At 43.0% G+C, this 22,750-nt stretch overlaps 1 protein-coding gene across 4 annotated transcripts in view; it reads left to right on the top strand.

Annotated features, from left to right (window-relative positions):
- Minar1 (membrane integral NOTCH2 associated receptor 1) overlaps positions 1-22,750 on the top strand; it is a 36,680-nt gene that overhangs the window by 2,887 nt on the left and 11,043 nt on the right. For 3 of the 4 annotated variants that reach the window (XR_379408.2, XM_006510957.4, NM_153509.2), the window contains exon 2: positions 17,607-19,959. Coding sequence is in view for 3 of the 4 variants with exons in the window: in XM_006510957.4 (XP_006511020.1) it covers positions 17,659-19,959 (2,301 nt within the window). In the remaining variant the exon portion in view is untranslated. Of the gene's footprint in view, positions 1-11,205; positions 11,375-17,606; positions 19,960-22,750 lie in introns of those variants that run through there. The other variant, XM_017313265.1, reaches the window with a different exon arrangement.

Here is a 22,750-nt window from a genome sequence, read left to right as displayed (position 1 = left end):
TATAGATCTGCAACTATGTGAAAATAAACTTCAGTTGCTAGGGAAAGAGCAGCTCAAACAGTTTATTTGCATTTCTGATGAATTTGGTGTGTGAAAGTGTTGCATAGCGCTTAATAGTTGCAAGAGAGACAAAGGTTCCATTGTGTTCCTTAGGAATTTTTGGATATATAATGTCATTATTTTCTTGGCCAACACCAGAGGCAAGATTTCTGTGTCTTTCCAGCATCTAAAAACTCTCATGTTCCCTTTGAAAGATTTGTGCTTCTGGCAAGTCATCTGTCCATAGCACACAGAATGGGTATGGGATTCTGTCCTTCGCTTTTTCCCTCAACCAAGCTCCTTAGAACCCTTGGACAACACGAAGCAGAAAGCAGGGCTGCAGCCTTGGCCTGTGCATTGGGAGCTGGGATGTGAAGACCAGGAGGAGGGAGGGAAAGCCCTGTCTGCTGCTCCAGCCAAGTGGCAATGCGCTGTTTCTCAGACTAGCTGGGCAAAGGTTCCAGATTCCTCTGTGAATACGGTGCTAATGCTCACTGATTAGCTTTTCCCGCTGACATTCAAATGTTTGTTTTTGGAGCTTACCCTGCAGGCTCAGTGTAAATTAAAAGAAAAAGAAGAAAAGAAGGATATCGAATGTAAGGCAGGCAGAAGCAGCTGTAGGCTTCTAATTCATTGTATGATCTGGGTGATACTTTGTGCATGTTTTTTGCATACTATTATATATGTAACATATATATATATATATATATATATATATATACACACACACACATACATACATACATACATATATATATTGAGAGAGAGAATCAAACCAGATTCTTGAATCATGTCCTTTTCCCTTTATATTAAGCTTACATAAAATTTAAATGGATGAAACAGATTAAAAATCAGGGGGAGGGCCACAGCAGCCTTTTCCTTCTCAGTGTGGTGTCTGGCCCCCTTTGAAGTGCTTAAGGGCTCATCAGAACAGTTTGTAAGTCACTGGAAGGCTTCTCTCAAGAATGTGGCCCACAGCCTCCTCCAAAGAAGTGTTGTGCTCTCTAGCGCAGTGGTGTCAATGTGGCATGCACACTTTACCTACCCCAATCACAAGCACATACCTGAATGTGGGGTTTATTCTCCTGAATTCTGACTCCCATGAATTCCTGTCTTATTAAGTGATAGGGGAGTGGGATGAGCCAAATGAGCCATGTCATGTTGCTATGGCATACGGACTGACTTTTTAATTTCTTAATTCTTTACTTAAATTAGAGAGTGACCTTCAGAATGGACTGTGGGGTGTGTGTGTGTGTGTGCATGCCTGTATGACTCGATGCCACCATTCCAGCATAATTTATTGACTCTGACCACAATGTGGCTGGCTTTTCTGGTGACCTGAGTATTTTTCCATGCCCTCTGCTTTTTTTTTCTTTGATTTAAGTTTTTGTTGCATTATTGAGAAAAGATACCTAATTTCAATTTATCTGAATTTTTTTAACATTTAAAAACATATTTTGAGTAAATAGACTTACATCACATTCTTCTTTCCCTTTTGTACCCCAACTCCTCCCAGAGAGCGCCCTCCCTTCAAAACCTGTAATACCTTTCATTTTTTATCATATTCTTTAAAAAATTTATAAAATATTGTAACAATAAAACTGAGTATTATAAAAGTTGTTTGATATAAAACAACAATCAATTGAACAGTCTTTTTTGTTTTTTGGTTTTTTTGTTTGTTTGTTTGCTTATTTTTCGAGACAGGGTTTTTCTGTGTAGCCCTGGCTGTCCTGGAATAGTGCTGTAGACCAGGCTAGCCTCAAACTCAGAAATCCACCCGCCTCTGCCTCGAAAGTGCTGGGATTAAAGTCGTGCGCCACCACTGCCCGGCCAATTGAACAGTCTTATGTAGATGTTTGTCTACAGCACTACTGAAAATACATATGTTTTTCCTCAATATAAATTTTAAACAACTCCAAATATACTAACTATATGCTATTTTAATGAGAGCTTCTGTGGGGCTTGCCAGTGAGGGATCTGTTGAGCTCCGACTTGAGAAACCTCCTCAGTGATGTTCACTCTATGGCCTGACTCAGTTTACATTTTAACCCTCAGTGATTCCTTGGTGTTGCTGGTGGCCACAATGCAGCATCTGGGATAACTCTGGGATTTAAAAAAAAAAAGGTGTTTCAAGCAAGATGATAACCATGTAGCTTTATGCATATCTTAAAAGCCTAAAATTAAGTAGCTGAGGAAAAAAAATAACATAAGAGGTCAACAAGCTTATAGGGACTGGAGAACTCTAGACTGTTAGGGCAGTGACCAGTAGCTTGAGGGGTCACCATCAGGAATGAGGGAGAGGTTGTTGGGAGATTCATCAGAGCTGTGGAAACTAGAGTTTCTCTCTCTCTCTCTCTCTCTCTCTCTCTCTCTCTCTCTCTCTGTGTGTGTGTGTGTGTGTATAATTGGTGGTGAGAGGGATGGAGGGGTAGGCAGTGTGTAGGGAGTGTGTGGAGTGTGTGTGGAGTGTGTAGGGAGTGTGTGTGGAGTGTGTGGGGAGTGTAGGGAGTGTGTGGTGAGTGTGTAGGGAGTATGCAGGAAGAATGTGGGGCGTGTGTAAGGGGTGTGTAGGGAGTGTGTGGGGAATGTGTAGGGAGCATGTAGGAAGTGTGTAAGGAGTGTGCAAGGAGTGTGTAGGGAGAATGTGGGGAGTTTGTAAGGAGTGTGTGGGGAGCATGTAGGGAGTGTGTAAGGAGTGTGTAGGGAGTGTGTAGGGAGAATGGGGGAAGTGTGTAGAGAGTGTGTGGGGAGTGTGTAAGGAGTGTGTAGGGAGTATGTAGGGAGTGTGTTAGGAGTGTGTAGGGAGAATGTGGGGAGTGTGTGAAGAGTGTGTAGGGAGTATGTGGGAGCATGTGGGGAATGTGTAGGGAGTGTGTAAGGAGTGTATAAGAAGTGTGTAAGGAGTATGTAGGGAGTGTGTGAGGACTGAGTAAGGAGTATGTGTGGGAGTGTGTGGGGACTGTGTAAGGAGTGTGTGGGGAGTATATAGGGAGTGTATAGGGAGTGTGTGGGAAGTATATAGGGAGTGTATAAGAAGTGTGTAAGGAGTGTGTGGGAAGTGTGTAGGGAGTGTGTAAGAAGTGTATAGGGAGAATGTGGGGAATGTGTGAAGGGTGTGTAGGGAGTATGTGGGAGTGTGTGGGAAGTGTGTAGGGAGTGTATAAGAAGTGTGTAAGGAGTGTGTGGGAAGTGTGTAGGGAGTGTGTAAGAAGTGTGTAGGGAGAATGTGGGGAGTGTGTGAAGAGTGTGTAGGGAGTATGTGGGAGTATGTGGGGAGTGTGTAAGGAGCATGTGTGGGAGTGTGTGGGGACTGTGTAAGGAGTGTGTGGGGAGTGTGTGAGACGTGTGTAGTAAGGAGTGTGTGGGGAGTGTGTGAGACGTGTGTAGGGAGAATGTGGGGAGTGTGTGGGAGTGTTTGGGGCAGTGTGGGGAGTGTGTGTGGGAGTGTGTGGAGAGTGTGTAGGGAGTATGCAGGGTTCAGAGTGTGAGTAGGTGGTGCGTAGAGTATGAGTAGGCCAAGGTTATGAAGGGTATGGGTAGAGTGTGTGTTGTTTGTGAATAGTGGGTGTGGTGTCACAGTTCAGGGTAGAAATATAGGGTATAGGATATGGGGAGACTGTATTTGTTTATGTGGGTAGGTGGTGTGTGTTGGTGTGAATAGATGGGGTTGCTGGGTATGGGTAGGTAGTATGTGTTGGTGTGAGCAAATGGTGTGTGTAGGTGGTCCATGTTGGTGTGGATAGGTAGTGTGTTTTGGCTATGGGTAGGTGGTATATGTTGGGTGTGCGTAGGTGGTGTGTTGGGTGTGGGTAGGTATTGTATGTTGGGTGTGAGTAGGTGGTATGTGTTGGGTGTGGGTAGGTGGTGTGTGTTGGTGTGGGTAGGTGATGTGTGTTGGGTGTGGGCAGGTGGTGTGTGTAAATGGTGGTGTTTGGATTTGGGTAAGGTACTTTGTGTTGGGTATGGGAAACTGGTATGTGTAGGGTTTGTGTTAAGTAGTATGTGTGCAGCGTGGGCTATGACTGTGAGCAGGTAGTGTATGGAATGTTAGGTACTACGTGGCTTCTACCTCACTGTCTAAAGGTTCTATCACCTTACAGCAGCAGTGTAGGCTCAAGACCAAGCCTTCAACACAGGTTTTAGGGGCAACTTACCTGAACTTTATTAGGAGGTATAGACCAAACAGTACTTAGTGCTTTTCCATTTGGCAAAGAAAGTATTTTTATGGTCCTCATATTTATAAATAATAAAATAATCAAACTGTTATTCTGTTCTGCTTCATTTGTTGTGATAGCATATGCTCTTCTTTGCCTTTCTTCTTTTGTAAATTGGCCATGTTTGTTTGGGTTACTTATTCCTTATTAATTTTTAAGGGCTCTCAGTAAGATACATGAAGCCTCTTCATCCTGCCCTTTCCAGGTTTTATAATGCCGAGAGATGGGTGACCAAGCACTTCTCATGGATATAAATGAATCTCTCTTTTTTTTTCCACCTGACTTGAACATCTGGGGTCTTGTAGAAGATTCCCTCAGAATCTCAGATTATCTGACCCTTGACTCAAACTTTTGCTTTTTGGTTTCAGATTTTATGGACAGGCTCTGAGTAAAGATGAAGTCAATTTTTTTATACCAATTGATTGTCTGAGTATTCCAGTAATATTTAACCAACAAGCCATACACACACTTACTTTTTTTGAACACACCATTTTGTCACTGCTTTGAAATGTTGCCTATCATCTGTTGCATCCTGACCTACACCTGCATCTGGTCGGTCTGTGCCATTGATTTATTTAGGATTTAATGTTTAACTACTCAAACCATTTTCTACGTTGACCGGAATTCTTCAATCTTTAACAATTTACTTTTATTTATTTGTATATGTGTTGGTGTACTACACGCCCCAGGAGGCCAGAAGAAGATGTCAGGGTCCCTGGAGCTGAGATTAGAGGAAGTTGTGAGTCCTCAGTGTGGGCGCTGGGAATGGGACTCAGGTTCTGTGGAAGAGCAGTGCCAGCTCTTAACCCCCTGAGTTTTCTCTCCAACTCTACCAACCAGGATTCTTAATCAGTTACCTTGAGGAAATAATTAGTTCATACTTCTAACATGAAGGGCTTTCCTCGTAAAAGGAAACAAGAAAACAAGGAAACGAAAGTGGGCAAGTAGAAACTTAATCTTCTAGTTTTAATTTTTTATTTAATGATAGTTTTTTTCCTCTGGGTCTTATATAAAGCAGGCTGGTTTGCAACTCACTTTGTAGCTCAGGTTGGCCTTGAACGTCTGACCGTCCTGCTCTGTGTCTCAAGCATACCACCATGCTTGACTTTACTCTTTTTTTTAAATTAATACATATTTTTTAAAATCAAGAGACGTACATAAAGTAATTTAACATGCCCACTTGCAAATGCAATTTCAAAGGTGGCAATGGCTGTCATTTTGTTGTTGTTGTTTCAGTGCTTGACTCTTTGTTTACAGAAAGGGCTATTTCAGTTTGTTAATTTTTTTTGTTGTAGTCACTTGCTGTTCTTCCCCTTAATGAGGAAGGTGCCCATCCTCCAAATCATTGAGGATGCAGCTTGTGACATTGGGATTGACACAGATTTATTAAGGAGCCTGGTGAGTACTGCATGTTGCCCAGGGCCACATGGGATTGAACTTGAGAGCGGTACGAACAAATAGGCTCTGTAATATTTAATGGTTCTCACAGGAGGACATGATTAAATTGTTTGAATACTTAAAAGAGCTGAAGGGGGCCAAACCCTGCTACTGGGGGATAGGTAGGAACTGTGCAGTGCTCCTTAGTAAGGAAGATTGTCTAAAGGACCTTACCCATGGGGGCAGAATGGGAACTTAGGTATAGGCTATCTGAGGCTCTCTTGATTTTGCCAGGTGCGGAGGCACGGACAAGCTCTTGAGAGCAGAGGCCTTGAACTTAGGACTTTGACTACATCTTTCTGTCCCCACCACCCCAAGCCCCCTGCTTTCATTTCCATGTGTGTTTTTATATTTTCTTTTAATAAAACACTCCTATGAGATGTTTGGGATTTGTTTCTAAGTTACAGTGGTTTAGAAGATCCACATGGAAGCTTATGTTTCCATGGAAATTTATTAAATATATATGGATTCATATGTTGAGTAATTCCAAGTCGATTCCTCCATGGCACTCTCCTCCTATTAAAGAGCACCTGGGAACAGTTTTATTTCTTTGTGAACCCATGTTAATGATTAAGTTAAATATCTTACCATAAAAGAAAGAGTATTTGTTTTTTTAGAACTTAACTGCAAAATACTTTACTTTAAATTAAGAACTCTATTTTTAGGTCCAGAGTTCTGTTTATAACATCCGTCTAAAATTTTACCAAGAGGCGAAATTTTTTTCTTTAGAAAATCTCTCTCTCTCCCTCTCCTTCCCCCTCCCCCTCCCACTGTGTGTGTGTGTGTGTGTGTGTGTGTGTGTGTGTGTGTGTGTGTGTGTGTAAAAGAGAGAGGAGAAGGATCTCAAGACGAGATCATGAGTTTGGCATGCTTCCTATACTTTTGCGAATTTTGCTGCATTTATTTTTAAGGTTATAGTTTTCTGCTGAGTTTTCTTTTCATCATTCTTTTATAGTTGTTTAAAGGCATTTTTGTTCAAATTAAAGTCATCTCTCTTATGTTAATATAGTAAAAATAATTATAGTGAATGCTTAGTATTTGGCAAGTACTGTCACAAAAGTAACTCAGCCCTATGACATAGGTGCTGTGTCATCTGCATGCTAAAGCTAAGGAGACACATACAGAGAAACCTGTAGGTTCTGTGATCACAGATCTAGAGGACAGTATAGCTTAGATGACAACTTGGGCAGCTTTTTCCAGAGTCTGTGATCTTTAAGTAGTATGTCATTTTATGTCATTTTACCTGCAGTGAATATAAACCACACTATGATTTTTTTTGGAGTGTTCCATCTGATCTTCTTTATAGTTTCACTATGTATGTGATTTTATTTCTGGATTTTATTTCAGGTAGTAGAGGGCTGTTTTATTTTACTTTTTGAGAATACAAATTGAGAGTCGTTGCCTTTTAACTGGCAGATTCATATTCTTTACAATTATTGTGATAATTCTGTCATCTGGTTCTGAAGTCCTACATGAAGTGCTACAGTTTTATTTCTGTTCTTTAAGTGGCAACCTGTAATGTTTTCTAATGTTATGTTAACTTACCATCCAGCCTTATTCCACTTTTTTTTTCTACACCAGATAATACAAGGAAACTCAAAAAAAAAAAAAAAAAAAAAAAAGCTTAAAATCTCATCTGGCCCTTTTCCATTTTGCTTATAAGTCATCAAATCATTTTATGCTTGCACAGTATTACGGCATGTTTGGTTCTTATACCTAAATTCAGTTTCTTCCTGAGGAATGTGAATGAAAAACTTATGAGTTTCTCTTTAACTCTTTAGTTCATCAATAATAGTTTATCTTATAATTATGAACATTTTATTTCCTTTACCATGTTAAACATTTTATTTCTGCTTATTGCTTTTTTTTTAATTCTTGAAAACTAAGACTTTTCACATTCAACTTTTTAAGTTAAGGTTTCCTTTTTGTTTCTGGCAGACTTGAGTTTCAGTATGATTTGTGTAGGCATCTAAGGGTAAGCACCTTCTGACGATCTTCGGCACTTAGGTAGGTTTTGTTGTGTTTTTTGTTTTGCTTTGTTTTTTTTTTTCTCTCTCTCTCTCTCTCTTTGAAGGTTTGTGCTGTAAGTTCTGGAACATTCCTAGACATTATCATTTTTCTGCTGTTCTCTTTCTCTTTTTTCTGGAACAGCTACTCGACATTTTCTGAAACTTCTCCTTCTATGTGGATGTCTTTAAGCCTCAATTTCGTATCTTTTATTTTTGTTTTCTTAGTCCGGCCTTGGCTATATTCCCTTAGATCTTTCAGGTCACTAATTTTCACTTCGCTTAAGTAGCATATTATTTAATCTGTTTGTTGTTTTTTTAAGGAATGGTTATTATAAGTACTGTTTATTTTCCAAATTATATGCAATGCTATCAGTGTTGTGCTTAGACTACCTATTCCACATATATCTGTATATATACATTGCAATGTATTTAATTTTCAATATATTTAAAATTGCTGTTTCCTTTTGGAAAAATCTTGAGCTTCAATTATTTTATTTTATTTTCATCTCACTTTTCTTTCATTTTTTCTTTTTTCTTTTCTTTATTCTTTAATCATATTTTACAGCCCAGACTTTATCCCCCTTTTGGACTACCCTCCAACTTGACTGTTCCACATCCCATACCTACCCCTTCTGCCCCCCCTCCCCCGTCTCCAGGAGGATGTCCCCTGCACCACCAAACCTCCCCATTCCCCTGGGGCCTCCAGTCTCTTGAGGCTTAGGTGCATCTTCTCTGACTGAACCCAGACCTGGCAGTCCTGTGCTGTATCTGTGTTGGGGGCCTCATATCAGCTGGTGTGTGCTGCCTGGTTGGTGGCTCAGTGTCTGAGCAATCTTGGGATTCCAGGTTAATTGAGACTGCTGGTCCTCCTACAGGGTCACCCTCCTCCTCAGCTTCTTCCAGCTTTTCCCTAATTTAACCACAGCGGTCAGCAGCTTCTGCCCATTGGTGTAAACATCTGCATCTGACTCTTTCAGCTGCTTGTTGGGCCTTTCAGAGGGCAGTCATAATAGGCCCCTGTTTGTAAGCACACCATAGCATCAGTAATAGTGTCAGGCCTTGGGGCCTCCCCTTGAGCTGGATCCCATTTTGGGCCTGTCACCACACCTCTTTTTCCTCAGGCTCTTATTGCTAGTTATTTTATGTCTCAAGAATTTTTTTTTTTATTTTGTGCTTAAAATTTAAGACTATTACTATTTTTATTCTAAGACAGTACACCTGCAATTGTCCAAGGCGGTTTTACACATTAGTATCGGGGAGATTGTCAGCATAGAACAAGTTTTGTTTCCTTAGATTAAGAATTTTTGTACCCTGGGGCAACAACTTTAGACCCGAGAGTATTTAAGCTAATGACCTTGTTTTATGTGTCTAAGATACACACACACAGACACACACACACACACACACACACACACACACACACACACACACACATACACACTGCATTGTTAACTACAGAACCTAGGCCCTTGCTGCTTCTCATCCTCCAGCTTAGGTACTGCCCTGCCTCCTTCTGTGATTCCCAGCGCTATCTTGCTTTGGTTTTCTGAGCATTTATCTTGCCCTCTTGCAGGTTTAGCGTTACATATTAACAACAGCAACTTTCCCAACAATGAAAATGCATTTCTAGGAGATCAGAACGGAAGCTCTCTCCCCACCACTATGCTAAGAGTGTTCTTTTCTCTTGGATCTTGGGATAGCTTTCTAACATTTTGAATTCTAAACTAAGGGCTTGGAGACAAAGCTGAGCTTCTCAGGGGTACACACTAGGTAAATAGCACAGCAGTTTCCTTCCCAATTCCCTAATATCCTCTTCAGCCAGATCTGTAAGGAAAAACCTGGTCTTTCCTTCCTTTGATTTGAAATTTAAATGAGGGGTAACACAAAGAAGGCTCCTGCTCCAGATCATACATCTTAGTTCTCTAGACTGAGACCTTTCTTTTACAGTCCTGCATTAAATCACAAGAACAACCATAATCTAAGAAAATAAAATAAAATAAAATAGGCCAGGATTTTCCGTGACGCCCCATAGATGAATTCTCTGGTGGTGTGCTTTTATGAGTATGCGGTGAGATAATAATAATGGTGGCTATTTCATTTCGTCTTCTGAAAAGGATATGGGAATGCCTTTACAGCTGACGTTTGCTAATCCAGTTCAAGGCTATGCCTTTACTCTCATCAGATTTCTGAGCAGTTAGTGACAGAGGGATGATTAAACCACTAAAGGACTGAGCAGGAGTGACATAGAGAAGCTTATCTTCTGTCCAGGGATCTCACACAGCACTCCTAGAGACTGCTAGCCTTAACCAGAGAGAAGCCTCTTTTCTGCTCTAGTTTGATTAAGATCAGATGTCAGCACGGTGAGCACTTATGTCTCAGGTGGAGAAAGAGCAGACATTCACTTCAGCCTTTGTACGCCAGCCTTTATCGCTGCTAGCATGTGGCTTTTCATTCTTTGGTTTGAGTTAGATAGAGAACAGTCCAGTGAACAGTCCAAGTTCCTGCTCCCTATGACTTTGAGTCATTGCACACCAGTCTTTATCACTGATAGAACGTGCTTGAAAAGTAACAAGACTCCACAGTGAATTGGGGGGTGGGGTAGGGGTGGGACAGAAGTCAGGCATCTGGTTCCTGCCCTTTCCAAACCTGCATATGATGAGAGCAGCCATGGACCAGGAAACACAGGAATCTAGATTCCCCCCTTGTCTAGGCACATCAAGGTTTCTGAAAGGTAGAAAAGAATGTGGATTCAAGAATGTGGGTCCCCATTTAAAGCTCAAGAAGAAGGAAGACCAAAGTGTGAATGCTTCAGTCCTTCTTAAAAGGGGGAACAAAATTCTCACAGGGGAAATACGGGGACAAAGTGTGGAGCAGAGACTGAAGGAAGAGCCATACAGACACTGCTCCACCTGGGGCTCCATCCCATAAACAACCACCAAACCCAGACACTATTGCACTATTCCGGATGCCAAGAAATGCTTGCTGACAGGAGCCTGATATAGCTGTCTCCTGAGAGGCTCTTCCAGAGCCTGACAAATACAGATGCTTGCAGCCAACCACTGGACTGAGCACGGGTCCCCAATGGAGGAGTTAGAGAAAGGACAGAAGGAGATGAAGGGGTTTGCAACCCCATAGGAAAAACAGCAATATCAACCAACCAGACCCTCTCAGAGCTCCCAGGGATTAAACCACCAACCAATGAGTACACATGGAGGTTCCTATGTCTCTAGTTGCATATATAGCAGAGGATGGCTTTGTCAGGCATCCGTGGGAGGAGAGGCCCTTGGTCCTGTGAAGGCTCGATGCCCCAGTGTAGGGGAGTAGCAATGTGGTGAGGTGGGAGTGGGTGGTTGGGAGGGGGAGCACCCTCATAGAAGCAGGAAGGGGATAGGATAGGGGCTATGCAGAGGGAATACTGGGAAAGGGGATAACATTTGAAATGTAAATAAATGAAATATCCATTTTTTTAAGAAAAGAAAGAAAGAGGAGGGAAAAAAATGTGGGTCCCAACCTGAGCACCTATATGTGGCATAGTTACCTTCATCCCAGTGCTATCCTTAGAGCAACTGCCTTTGACAGCATCCCCACTCCTATTTCTTGCAGCCTCCTTCCCTGGAGCCAGCATCCTGCCTGTCAAAGACAACTGTGCTACTGTCCCAGTGTATCCGAGACTAGGTAATTTAGAGAGAATGTTATTTTATTGTTCATGGTCCTACAAGCTAGGTGTTTATATAGGAAATCAACAGCTTCTAAATGTCTGGTGAGGACTTCCTTACGACACTCTCAAGCCTGGCAGAAGGCAGAAAAGCAAGCATGTGTCAGGCTGTATGAAGTGTCTTTCAAAGGGACCGTCTGTCATCTCACCCATTAGACACACCATGACCTATAATCATTTCTTATAACCATGGCCCATCTCTTGATTGTATCTGAATTTTGAAGGCATCTATTCAAAGCACAGCACACCCTACTTAAATTTACCTGCATGTCCATTCCTTCTCCTTTTCTTTTCCTAAGCAAACTCCATTGCCCTGTACCTTCTAACCACCTTCTTTTTGATTGGAGCACCTCTTGATCCTTACTTATGATCTCAAAATACCCAAATACTAAGTCTTCTAGACCACTGGAGATGGTACCATCTCTACAAAATTATCTTCCCCTCTCCCCTTTGGCTGGATTCCATCTATCTCATCATGGACTAAGACACCTTCCTTAAACTCCCCTGGCCTTTGCCATTCACCACTGGCATGTGTTATGTAAGCTTGTAAAAGTAGGATGAGTGTCAGGAGCTATGGCTGCCAGGACCAGATCTGCCCCTACTTCCACTGGTGCCTTATCATCTTGTCCTCAATTTCCATATTCATAAAATGAATGACCACTGTAGCCACAACCAGCACTGGTCCTAAAGACTGGTTTCTTCCCTGAGACCATGGGCTCCAAGAAGAGAGTAGCGTTAGCTTTTCCGGCTGATCCCAGCACAGTTCTTAATGCTTATACTACCAATACTTGATCAATTGAGCCATCCTCCAGCCCCAGAGAAAGGGACTGTAGTGCTAAACAATTACAGACAAGAGTCAGGTGCAAGGAGTGAGTTCCAAGTAGAAATGGTGGAGGAGGAGGCTGGCCTGGGAGTCACATGTGTTGAGGACTGAGAGGACATCCCTACTTACTCTGAGTAGAAACTTCATCCTTGGCTTTCAGAACTTCCCTATGGAATGAGTTTACGATCTTTTTTATTTTTTTTCCAATTTAATAAGAGTTGAATAATGAGTCTCACAACCAGCTTGTTATTTTCTCTCTGAGGAGATGTGTAAACTAGGCAGAAGCAGTAACTCACGGGACTAATGAAGGTCTCTGGCAATGTGTATTTGAGAATGGAGTTTCCCACAGTGAGAAATCAGAAGGCTTTAAAGAACTGGGGAATGGAAGAATAGCGAGGCCAAAGTCATGCTTCAGGCAGACGTGTACTGCTCTTTACACAGAATGGAGTCAATTTTCAAAGTTGATGTCACAGAGTAGGTCAGCCCCAGAGAGGCCTTTCCCTCCACTTCAGCACATATGGACACATCTGCTCCTTTTAATACATCATTGAATCTGGTGCGGTGTCAGAAGGTTTTGGGTCTCTTGTTCATTATTGGACTTTAGACAACTTAGGTCTTTTCTCTCGTTAGTATGGTATTTGTCTGTCAGTTCTTTCGTTTCCTCATCTGTGAACTAAGGCTGTTCTTCTTACCCTGTAGAATCGTTCATGTGGTCAAGGAGGTAGTCTGCCAGTGGCTGCATATTGAACACTGGCTCCTGTTGTCACCCAAAGAGCCTGGGAGCTTCCTGTTCAGCACCCGCACCCCTGCTCCCATTCCTCTCTGGCCATGTTAAAGTTTCATAGCAAATCTTATAGCTTCTGTAATGGTTGATCATCCTCTGTGTGCATGCCACCCCTAAATCCAGTCCCCTTGCCTCATCCACAAGCATGTCATGCCAGTTGTGTGCATGACATATGGATGTGTTCACACGGGTGTGTTGTGTACATGTCTCTTTGCTTCCTGTTGTTGTGATTGAAATATCACAACCAAAAGCAACTTGGGGAGGAAAGATCTTACTTCATCTGTCAGCTTTTAGTCAGCCTGAAAGGAAGTCAGGGCAGTAGTTCAAAGAAGGAACCTGGAGGCAGGCACTGAATCCAACAGAGGTCATGGAGGAATGTCGCTTATTGTCTAGCTCTCCGTGGCTCACTTGGTTTGCCTTTTATAAAACTGGAACCATCTGCCTCGGGGTGACATCGCCTACCCGTGTTGGGCTGGGCTCTCCCACATTAATCATTAATTAAGACAACGCCCCAGAGACTCAGCTAGAGCTAAGCCGAACAGAGACATTTGCTCAACTAAGGTTCTCTCTTCTCAAAGGACTGTAGTTGATGTCAAGTTGACAAACACCAACCAGCACAATATGAAGGTATTCATTCTTGCCATTGGGTGATTTCCCTATCGCTCTCCACTTTATTTTGGAGATGGGGGGGGGGGTCTTAAACTGAGCCTTGAACCCACTGACTGGATTAGGCTAGGAAGCTGATGGGCTCCAGGAATCTGTCCATCCTTTTCCTCCTAACCCCCAGCACTGGGGATATGTATGCACGCTGCAGTGCCTGGCTTTTTTTTTTTTTTTTTTTTAATGTGGGTGCTGGGTGTCCAAACTTAGATCTTAGATGTCTGTGCAGCAAGCACTTTCCTACTGAGCCATCTCCCCAACTCTCTAATGCCAGTTTTCATAACAATAAAACATGACCCAGGCTTCCCCACAGCTTTTATACTTTCATAAGGAGACAATGGGTCTTAGTTTTGTAAATAGGTTTTTTTTTTTCAAATAGATATTTTGGGGATGCATTTAAGCCAAGTAAAGCAACAGTGAGAACAGGGAAGGCCTCCCTGGGGAGTCATATCTTGGGGCTTTCCTGGGAGGTAGACGCTGTACACAGTTTGGAGTAAGCTCAGCCCGGCAGCCCTGGATTTAGGTCTTAATGGCTCTCAGTTGCTGTAGCACTTTGAGTTCCCCAGTCCCATTTCCTCATCTGTCAGATAGTAATTGGGAAAGTAAAAGAGGTCTCTTAAGGTGGTTACAGGGATTAAAGTAAAAAAAATTGCTATGAATGCAATTTGTGCCACCAAATCCATAAAATACGGTACACATTTGCTGCACACGATTCTCTAAATTACGTTCATTTGTCCTCTACTCCGATAGCTACTCCCATTTATTTACTTCAGGACCAAGCGTGACAGATTGTCCTCGCCTCTAGCAAGCCAGAACATCCTGACACAGAATGTTTTCATCCGAGGGAAGCGAGGACTGGGGCAGGGCGGAGGCACTGTGTGGGCGAAGTCCATCTCCTGGTGGCTTGTCCCTGGCAGGAACAGAGCCCATTAAACTTTATTTTCTTTTCTCATGCAAGTAAAGGCTAGCCGTGAGTTTCCAGATATTCATGGCAGATACCATGCTAAGATTTATACAAGCCTATTAAGAGCAGCTGCCCTTAGGACAGAGCAAGAGCCCATGGCCTCCTGCTATTTAAGTATAGTCTGAGGAAATGAATTGCTTTTGTTGAAAATGAGCTAGACCTTCCAGAACACTGTCAATTTAAAAAATCAATGGCAATTAGAACATGTCTAGTCTTTGGGGGACAGAGTTTGGCTGGACTGGAACTCACTTTGTAGACTGGGCTGTCCTGGAACTAGCAGTAATCCTCCTGCGTTTGCCCTGTAGGGGTTGGGATCCCAGGAGGGTGACAAACCTGGCTTCGGTGGGCCCTTTCTACACAGCACAAGCCCAGGGAAATGCACTCACAGTGCGTGCCATTGATACATCTTAAACCCCAGAAGCTGGTGCCTATATTTATCAATAGGGAGTTTTCTTTTAGGAATTTGATTCGATTGGATGCTTCAAATTTTCCTGTTTCAGATCAGGTCATGCTGTGAGTCTCTTCCTTTTTGCCTTCCTCTTCCCCAGTTGAATTGAATGTAGTGATATCAGGCATACACACAAGGAAGCTTCACGTGGGCCTACACCTGCCAGTGGACCCTAGGAAGTGAAGGGTGAAACTTCCATTCCATCTCTTAGAAAGACACTGATGTGGCCTAGGTCTGGTATGGGAAGCATGCCTTGCTTCCTAAAGTCCCACCTAAAGTCCCTTCAGGGCAGCAATCAGGGCGGCCAGTGTGGGGAGAAAAAGAGAGAACACTCCACACTGATGTGCCTATTAGAAAGGCAGAACCAACAATATGCTCAACACAATGACTATGAGGAAGGATGCCTTGTCCTGCAGGCTGATTAGACTGGTTTCCCTGGTCAGCAACTGACATCAGGTGCTGAGGCACAGGCATGGCTTTTTCCATAGGGGAAGTTTGCAGACCATTATTAATTGGAATTCAGGGCTAGCGGTAAGCTCTTCAGTGGGACTGACAAAGTCTGCAGAGGGACCGCAGCTCTGTAGCCGCACCTGTCCAGGGCAGCTCTCCTCTGCAGGCTTGGCCAGCCAATGAAAATTAGAAATGACAATGTCCACTATATGGTCTCCATAATAGCAACAAAATTATTGTAAACATCCAGATAATAAGAAATGCATAAGTAAAATAAGTTACAGCATACAGTGAACTTCACTGAACACGAAAATATCATAAATGAACATTCTTACGGTGCAACATTATCAGATAAAAAAAAAAAACAAAATAAAACAAAACTGCCAGGACAGACAATATGAATAAAGCACGAAAGAAGCCAGAGTCAAAAGACTACACACTATACTATATGATTCCATTTTATTCCCGTTCTGAGATATAGATCAGTAGTTGCCAGGAGTAAGATGTAAAGGGCATGGAGAAACCATGTAGAATGGTAATCTGCATTGTGGTTGTTGTGTTTGCTATGTACACCCATCAAGTGCAAGCAATGACACACTTAAAAGTATGAATTTTACTGCATACAAATGATGCCTTGGCTCAAAAATTGTATAAAACTTTTACAATAAAAGTAGGATTCACTACTGAGTAGAGACTATGAAAATAAATCTGCATAAAGTAAGATCTTCATGATTTGAAATTATGCATTCCTAGAAACTAAAATGAAGGAAGATGATGTGTACTAAAGTGTAAACAGTTGTTAAATTTGGGTTTTAAATACGGATCTCTTTCTGAAACAGTACTCTCTTTAGCTCAATATCTTATCATGCAAATTTTCAGTCTTTCAGCGAAGTTGAAGGGATATTATCTTGAATAATCATGCGTTCACCATCTGGATCCAGCCATTAACGGTTTACTATATTTGGTTGATCACATATCTATCCATCACCAAGCTGTCTGATTTCTTACATACTTCAAAGTAACTTGCAGGCATCTATACTTTTGCCCCTAAATACGTTTTAATGCAGATTACTGTTGCAAGTCCAATAGTGAGTTTGATTTCTTTTCCTATAAATTTTACATACAATAAAGAGCACAAATATTAACAGTATCTTGGCTGGTTTTGACAAATATATATGTCAGTGTAGTAACTGATGCCTGTTGAAAAATCTAGAACAGTGGATCTCAACCTTCCTACGCCCCAACCCTTTAATACAAGTCCTCGTGTTGTGGTGACCCCCAATCATAACATTATTTTTATTGCTACTTCATAGCTGTAATTTTGCTACCTTTATAAATCATAATATAATATCTGTGTTTTCCAATGGTCTTAGGCAACCCCCAAGGGGTTGCAACCCACAGGTTGAGAACCTCTCATCTAGAATGTTCCCCCATTGCTTCCCTCACAAAAGACCCTAATACTATTCTTATTTTATAAACAACTTTTGTCTTTCTTAATAATTTTTCTTTTCAAAATTCCTACAATAAGCAAATATTATGCAATTATCAAGTCATCATCATCATCATAGATAGTTACTGATCTACATTTCAGAATGGCATTAAAATAGAATCATATAGTACAGTGTTTTTTAATTCCGGCTCCTGTCATGCTTTATTTATGTTGTATGTCCTAGTAGTTCGTTTTTTTTTTTTTTTTTAGCTGCTATGTTGCAGATCAGAATGTACATTTATGAAATTTTCATGTTCAGTAAAGCTCATTGTGTGTCCTAATTTGTTTGATTTATTCATCTCTTATCATTTGGATATTTACAATAATTTTGTTGCTATTATGAATACCATATAGTGAACATGTCTAATTTTTTTTCATTGATTGCTTCTTTGAGGTCGATTCCTAGGAATAGAATTGTTAAGTCAAATGCTGTTAACATTTTAAATCCCTGAACCATTTTTAGTTGTTAAAATGCTTTCCTTGTATTTCTTTAAATGGCTTGAATCAATCTGGACCTAGAACTGTGCTGCTGTTTCTAATTGTCTTTCCTCCCTTTCTTTTCTGCTGTTGTCAGGATAGAACTGGCTGGTGCTGCAGTGTAGTCAGTAAGCTTGCACATCTAAATCATGGAGGCCAATCAGGAAGCTTCCCTCTTTTTGGTGAAGATCTTAGAAGAACTGGACAGTAAACAAAATACTGTTTCCTATCAAGACCTGTGCAAGTCACTCTGTGCCCAGTTTGATCTGTCTCAGCTTGCCAAACTGAGAAGTGTGCTTTTCTATACAGCATGCCTCGATCCCAACTTTCCAGCAACTTTATTCAAAGACAAGATGAAATGCTCTGTAAATAATCAGCAGTCAAAGAAAATCATGGTGGCAGCAGATATCGTAACAATCTTCAACCTGATCCAGATGAATGGGGGCACTGCCAAGGAGAAGCTGCCCATGAGTTGCCACAAGGTGCGCAAGAAGGAAGCATCCTTTGAGTCTTGCCGGTCCGACACCGAGGTGTGCAGCCCGACAGTTTGTGAGCCTCTGAACTGTGAGCTGAGTGAGAGACCCTTCAGCCGAGGCTACCCCACCAGGCAGTCATCCAAATGCCGGAAGATGGACTGTAAGGAATGCCCACAGTTTGTCCCTGCCTCTGAGCCCAACTTCCTGTTGGGTGTTAGCAAAGAGGTGAAAAATCGGGCAGCCTCTCTGGATAGGCTGCAAGCCCTGTCCCCCTATTCTGTGGCCAGCCCTCAGCCCTGTGAGATGCAGAGGACCTATTTCCCCATGAATATTGAGAACGAGCCCATGTCAGATCAGGACTCTCTGCCCATCAGCCAAGGCATCAAAGAGACCTTCATCTCCAGTGAGGAACCGTTTGTGGTTCAGTCCTGTGTTCAGAAAAGGAACATCTTCAAAGAAGACTTCCACAATCTCATGACTGTATCCCCCAGTTTGGTTGGTACAACTAACAAAGCAGAAGAGGGTCATGGGGAGCCCCAGAGTCAGAAGGAGCTCCACAAGCCACCCTTCTTCAACCACAGCTTTGAGATGCCTTACCACAACCAATACCTGAATCCGGTGTATTCCCCCATCCCTGACAAAAGGCGGGCGAAGCATGAAAGCTTAGATGACCTTCAAGCCTCTACCTATTTTGGACCCACTCCAGTGATGGGAACACAAGATACCAGGCGCTGTCCAGGGAGGTCCAGTAAACAGACTCCATGGCCCGCCAAAAGCTGGAGCCTAAACACGGAGGAAGTGCCTGATTTCGAACGCTCCTTTTTCAATAGAAATCCCTCTGAAGAGAAGCTACGCTATCCAAATTCTGGCAGCCAGACTCCCAATTTCTCAGGCCCAGACAGGCATCCAGTTTACTTGGTGCCAAAGGATCAACAGAAGGTTCTCCCTGCTGGCTATGCAGTGAAACCAAATGGACTCAAATCGAAAGAGATCTCGTCCCCTGTTGACCTAGAGAAGCACGAAGCAGTCAAGAAGTTTAAAGACAAAAGCATCAGCTGCACCAGTGGGCAGCACAGCTCAGACACCAGTAGTGTGGGTACCCAGACAGAGCAGCATGTGCTGGATCCCCCCAAATGCAAAGATTTGTGTACTTCGGGTCAGGCCAAGTACGGTGACAGGCATGCCATGAAGCAGTCGGACGATGACTCAGAAATCGTCAGCGACGACATCAGTGACATTTTCCGGTTTCTCGATGACATGAGCATCAGCGGCTCCACAGGAGTGATACAGTCATCCTGCTACAACAGCACCGGCTCCTTGTCTCAGCTTCATAAGTCAGACTGTGATAGTTCGCCAGAGCACCACCTCGCCAAAATCACCAATGGGGTCTCCAGCGGCAAGGGGGACAAGTGTAACCGGCCTGAAAACGTCCATCACTCCGAGGAAGAGTTGAAGAGTAGCGTGTGCAAACTGGTTCTCAGGATTGGTGAGATAGAGCGGAAGCTGGAATCGCTGTCTGGGGTCCGAGAGGAAATCTCCCAGGTCCTTGGGAAACTCAATAAACTGGATCAGAAAATACAGCAGCCGGAGAAAGTGAATGTGCAGATTGACCTGAACTCCTTGACGAGTGAGGCACCTTCTGATGACAGCGCCTCTCCGAGGGTCTTCCGTGCACACAGTGGCTCCCACGGACCTAAGCTGGAGAACAGTCCTGACTGGTGCTGCTCAGATGCCAGTGGAAGTAACAGTGAAAGCCTGCGTGTCAAGGCCTTAAAGAAAAGCCTCTTTACCAGGCCATCTTCCAGGTCCCTGACTGAGGAGAACAGTGCCACAGAGTCTAAAATTGCCAGCATCTCGAACTCTCCCAGAGACTGGCGAACCATCACATACACCAACCGGATGAGCCTCAACGAGGAGGAGATAAAAGATGCAGGCCCAGCCAATAACAAAGATTGGCATCGGAAATCTAAGGAGGTAATGGAAATTTAAGTTCTCGTGATTGGTCACAGCCTCAGACATTCCATGAAAAGCCCTTGCCTCTTGCTCATAACTGTGCCGTGCTGGTTCCCCTTCCAGAATTGGCAGGCTCTGCACATTAGAACAGAGAGGGCAACACGAGCAGGCTGTTTGTTCTGCCAAGGTGCCAGTCAGTTGGGTGGCACTCATGCTGGGAGGCTGCCGCCAGTAGACAGTGCAGTCGGGATATTGGACAGGTGGTGTGAGAAGGATTTTGCAGGAGGGGGAGCGCATCAAGGCAGGCAAACATCACCAAGGTTATCTTCTTGTCCTTGCTGAAGTAGGCTTTGTACCAGGCAAGCATGGCAAGAGGCTTGCTGGTGTCCTTGCTGTTAGGTCTCATGCATGAACTTTGTTGCATGCATTATATTACTCTTGAAAATATGAGCCCTTCCACTATATGGAAGATGAATAGTTTATTACTAAGAATAAGGAAATGATGTCATTGTTCCACCAAGGAAAAACAACCAATCATAAAAAAATGTCTCCTTCTTCTCTTTAGTTGCCTTTTTCCTACCTAACAATGCACTTCTCCTGTGAGTGCAACTTTTGACCATTTATCAAAGACCTCACTCTACCAGTGCTGGAATCCAAGCATGTATGTGTTCAAAGACTTCCCTGTTTTGTCCTGTGGTGAAAGGGACTGTTCCAGGGACACACATCCTATCCCTGCACTCCAGCTAGGTTCCAGTGACTCTACTCTGTCACCATGATGCCATTTCAGGCTGTAGCTTGTCTTCCTGCTACTCTCCGCTTCTATAGTCATTGGACAGGCCATGTGATGTCCTCCCAGGGTCTCTGAGGACTGGACTATCTTTGGGAGGAAGGAGAAGGATGGGCTTTAAGGATGAGGAGCCAAAGAAGACGTATGGGTTTCCCAAGTGATGTTCAGAAGGACAAAACTTGTGAAAATGAGTTTGAATTCAGGGTCCAAATGAGAGGCAAGGGAAAATTGAAAGAGCATTATTTTTCCCAATCCCAAAGAAGCTCTTGTATCCCATGGCACTTTCCCCCTATACTACCTGCCATAAATACCAGGCTCAGGTGAGATGTCTGGAACCTAGGGTCTTATATAACATTGAAAAATGGCCATTAGAGAACTCACATGGTTAGGTGATTGTATTACCTTGCCAAACCAGCAGAACTAGCTACCACCTTAAGTAAGGTCCACTTGAAATGTCTCACATCAAGAAGCTACTGTGTGAAGTAACCCTGCTAGACTGCGTGACTATATTTATTGTGACTTTTCCTCATGTTATTTGCCACCTGTTGGTGGTGATCTTTCTTGGGGTAACCAGCTTTGGTCGCTGTCTCAGCTTTGATCCAGTGTCAGAAATTGCTGAAGACCAGGCCCTCAAAATGTCCTATCGCCATGCCCAGTTCTCAGAGTCCTCGGGTCTCAGATGACACTTTCTATTCCTTTTGTAGCCAGTGTCTCTTCTTCGTTTCACTTGTGGGGGACGGCCATAACCCAGCCATGTTTCCTGCTGATGAGCACCATATGAGCTGTGGCTCATGCATGCTCAGTCTAGCTGCCAGCGTCGACCATATGAGCTGTGGCTCATGCATGCTCAGTCTAGCTGCCAGTGTCGCCCTATTTACCTTTTGCGATTTCTCATGCATTTCTGTCTTGTTGGCTTGTTGGCATCCTCTAATGCAGTTTTCACACCCTACCTCCATCTCCCACCTCAACTCACGGACTGCTTCTGTTTTTGCTTCCCTAAAAGAATTCTCTATAGGTGTGCAATGCCTCTTGCTCTCACACTCTTTTTGCTTCAGCAAAAAGTCTTAAAATTCTCACCCAGATATTTGAAGATTTTCTGTTAGCTCTCTGTCTCTCCTTCTTTCACTGTGTATGTGTGTGTGTGTGTGTGTGTGTGTGTGTGTGTGTGTTCATGCATGTGGAGGTTAGAAGACAGCTTGTAGCAGTTGATTATCTTTGTCTATTGTGTGGGTCCTACAGATTGAACTCTGGTCATCAGGCCTGGTAACAAGTGCCTATATGCACAGAGCCTGAACTTCACATACTTATTTCTATCCAAAGTGCTGTATTTTACCTCAAAGCCCACCCTGCCTCCATGAGTCTTCTTGTATTTTCCCCCAAAATGCTATGGCCATTCACTCAATCACCTACTCAGTAAATATTTAAGGACCTGTTACACCCAGGCCTTGTTAGATGATCAAAGTTTTCTTCACATCATTTCTACATTATTTCTGATATGATTTACTTCTTCTGTGCTTAGGATAAGGTGAGAATGGCTGGTGCTGATCTCTGCATTCTCAGGCCTCTGGGTTCTGTGTGTTCCTCAAGGCCTCTTCATTCACACATACCTGGATACTTCTACAGGGTTTGTTGCGTATCTCTATCTCTATCTCTATCTCTATCTCTATCTCTATCTCTATCTCTATCTCTATCTCTATCTCTATCTCTATCTCTATCTCTATCTCTATCTCTCTCTCTCTCTCTCTCTCTCTCTCTCTCTATCTAGCTCTAGCTCTAGCTCTAGCTCTAGCATTCATTCTCTTTGTTCAGATGTACTGGGCAAAATCTTTTATTCAAACATACAGATTATGTATGCATATACTGACTATGATCTTAGAGGACAAACTCATACTCATCAGTAGCAGGTACAAGCCTGGCCTTGATGAGATGTTCTTAGGAGCATGAGAGTCCAAACCCTGGCTCTGTCACTTCCATAGCTGTGCAGGCAGCATTGAGTCTATCTTTCAAACTCTCTGACCTGATCTT

The sequence above is a fragment of the Mus musculus genome, chromosome 9 (genome assembly GCF_000001635.26).
Source record: "Mus musculus strain C57BL/6J chromosome 9, GRCm38.p6 C57BL/6J".
Classification (NCBI taxonomy): domain Eukaryota; kingdom Metazoa; phylum Chordata; class Mammalia; order Rodentia; family Muridae; genus Mus; species Mus musculus.
Note: the sequence above shows the minus strand (reverse complement) of the source record. Positions and strands in the feature narration are given on the sequence as shown.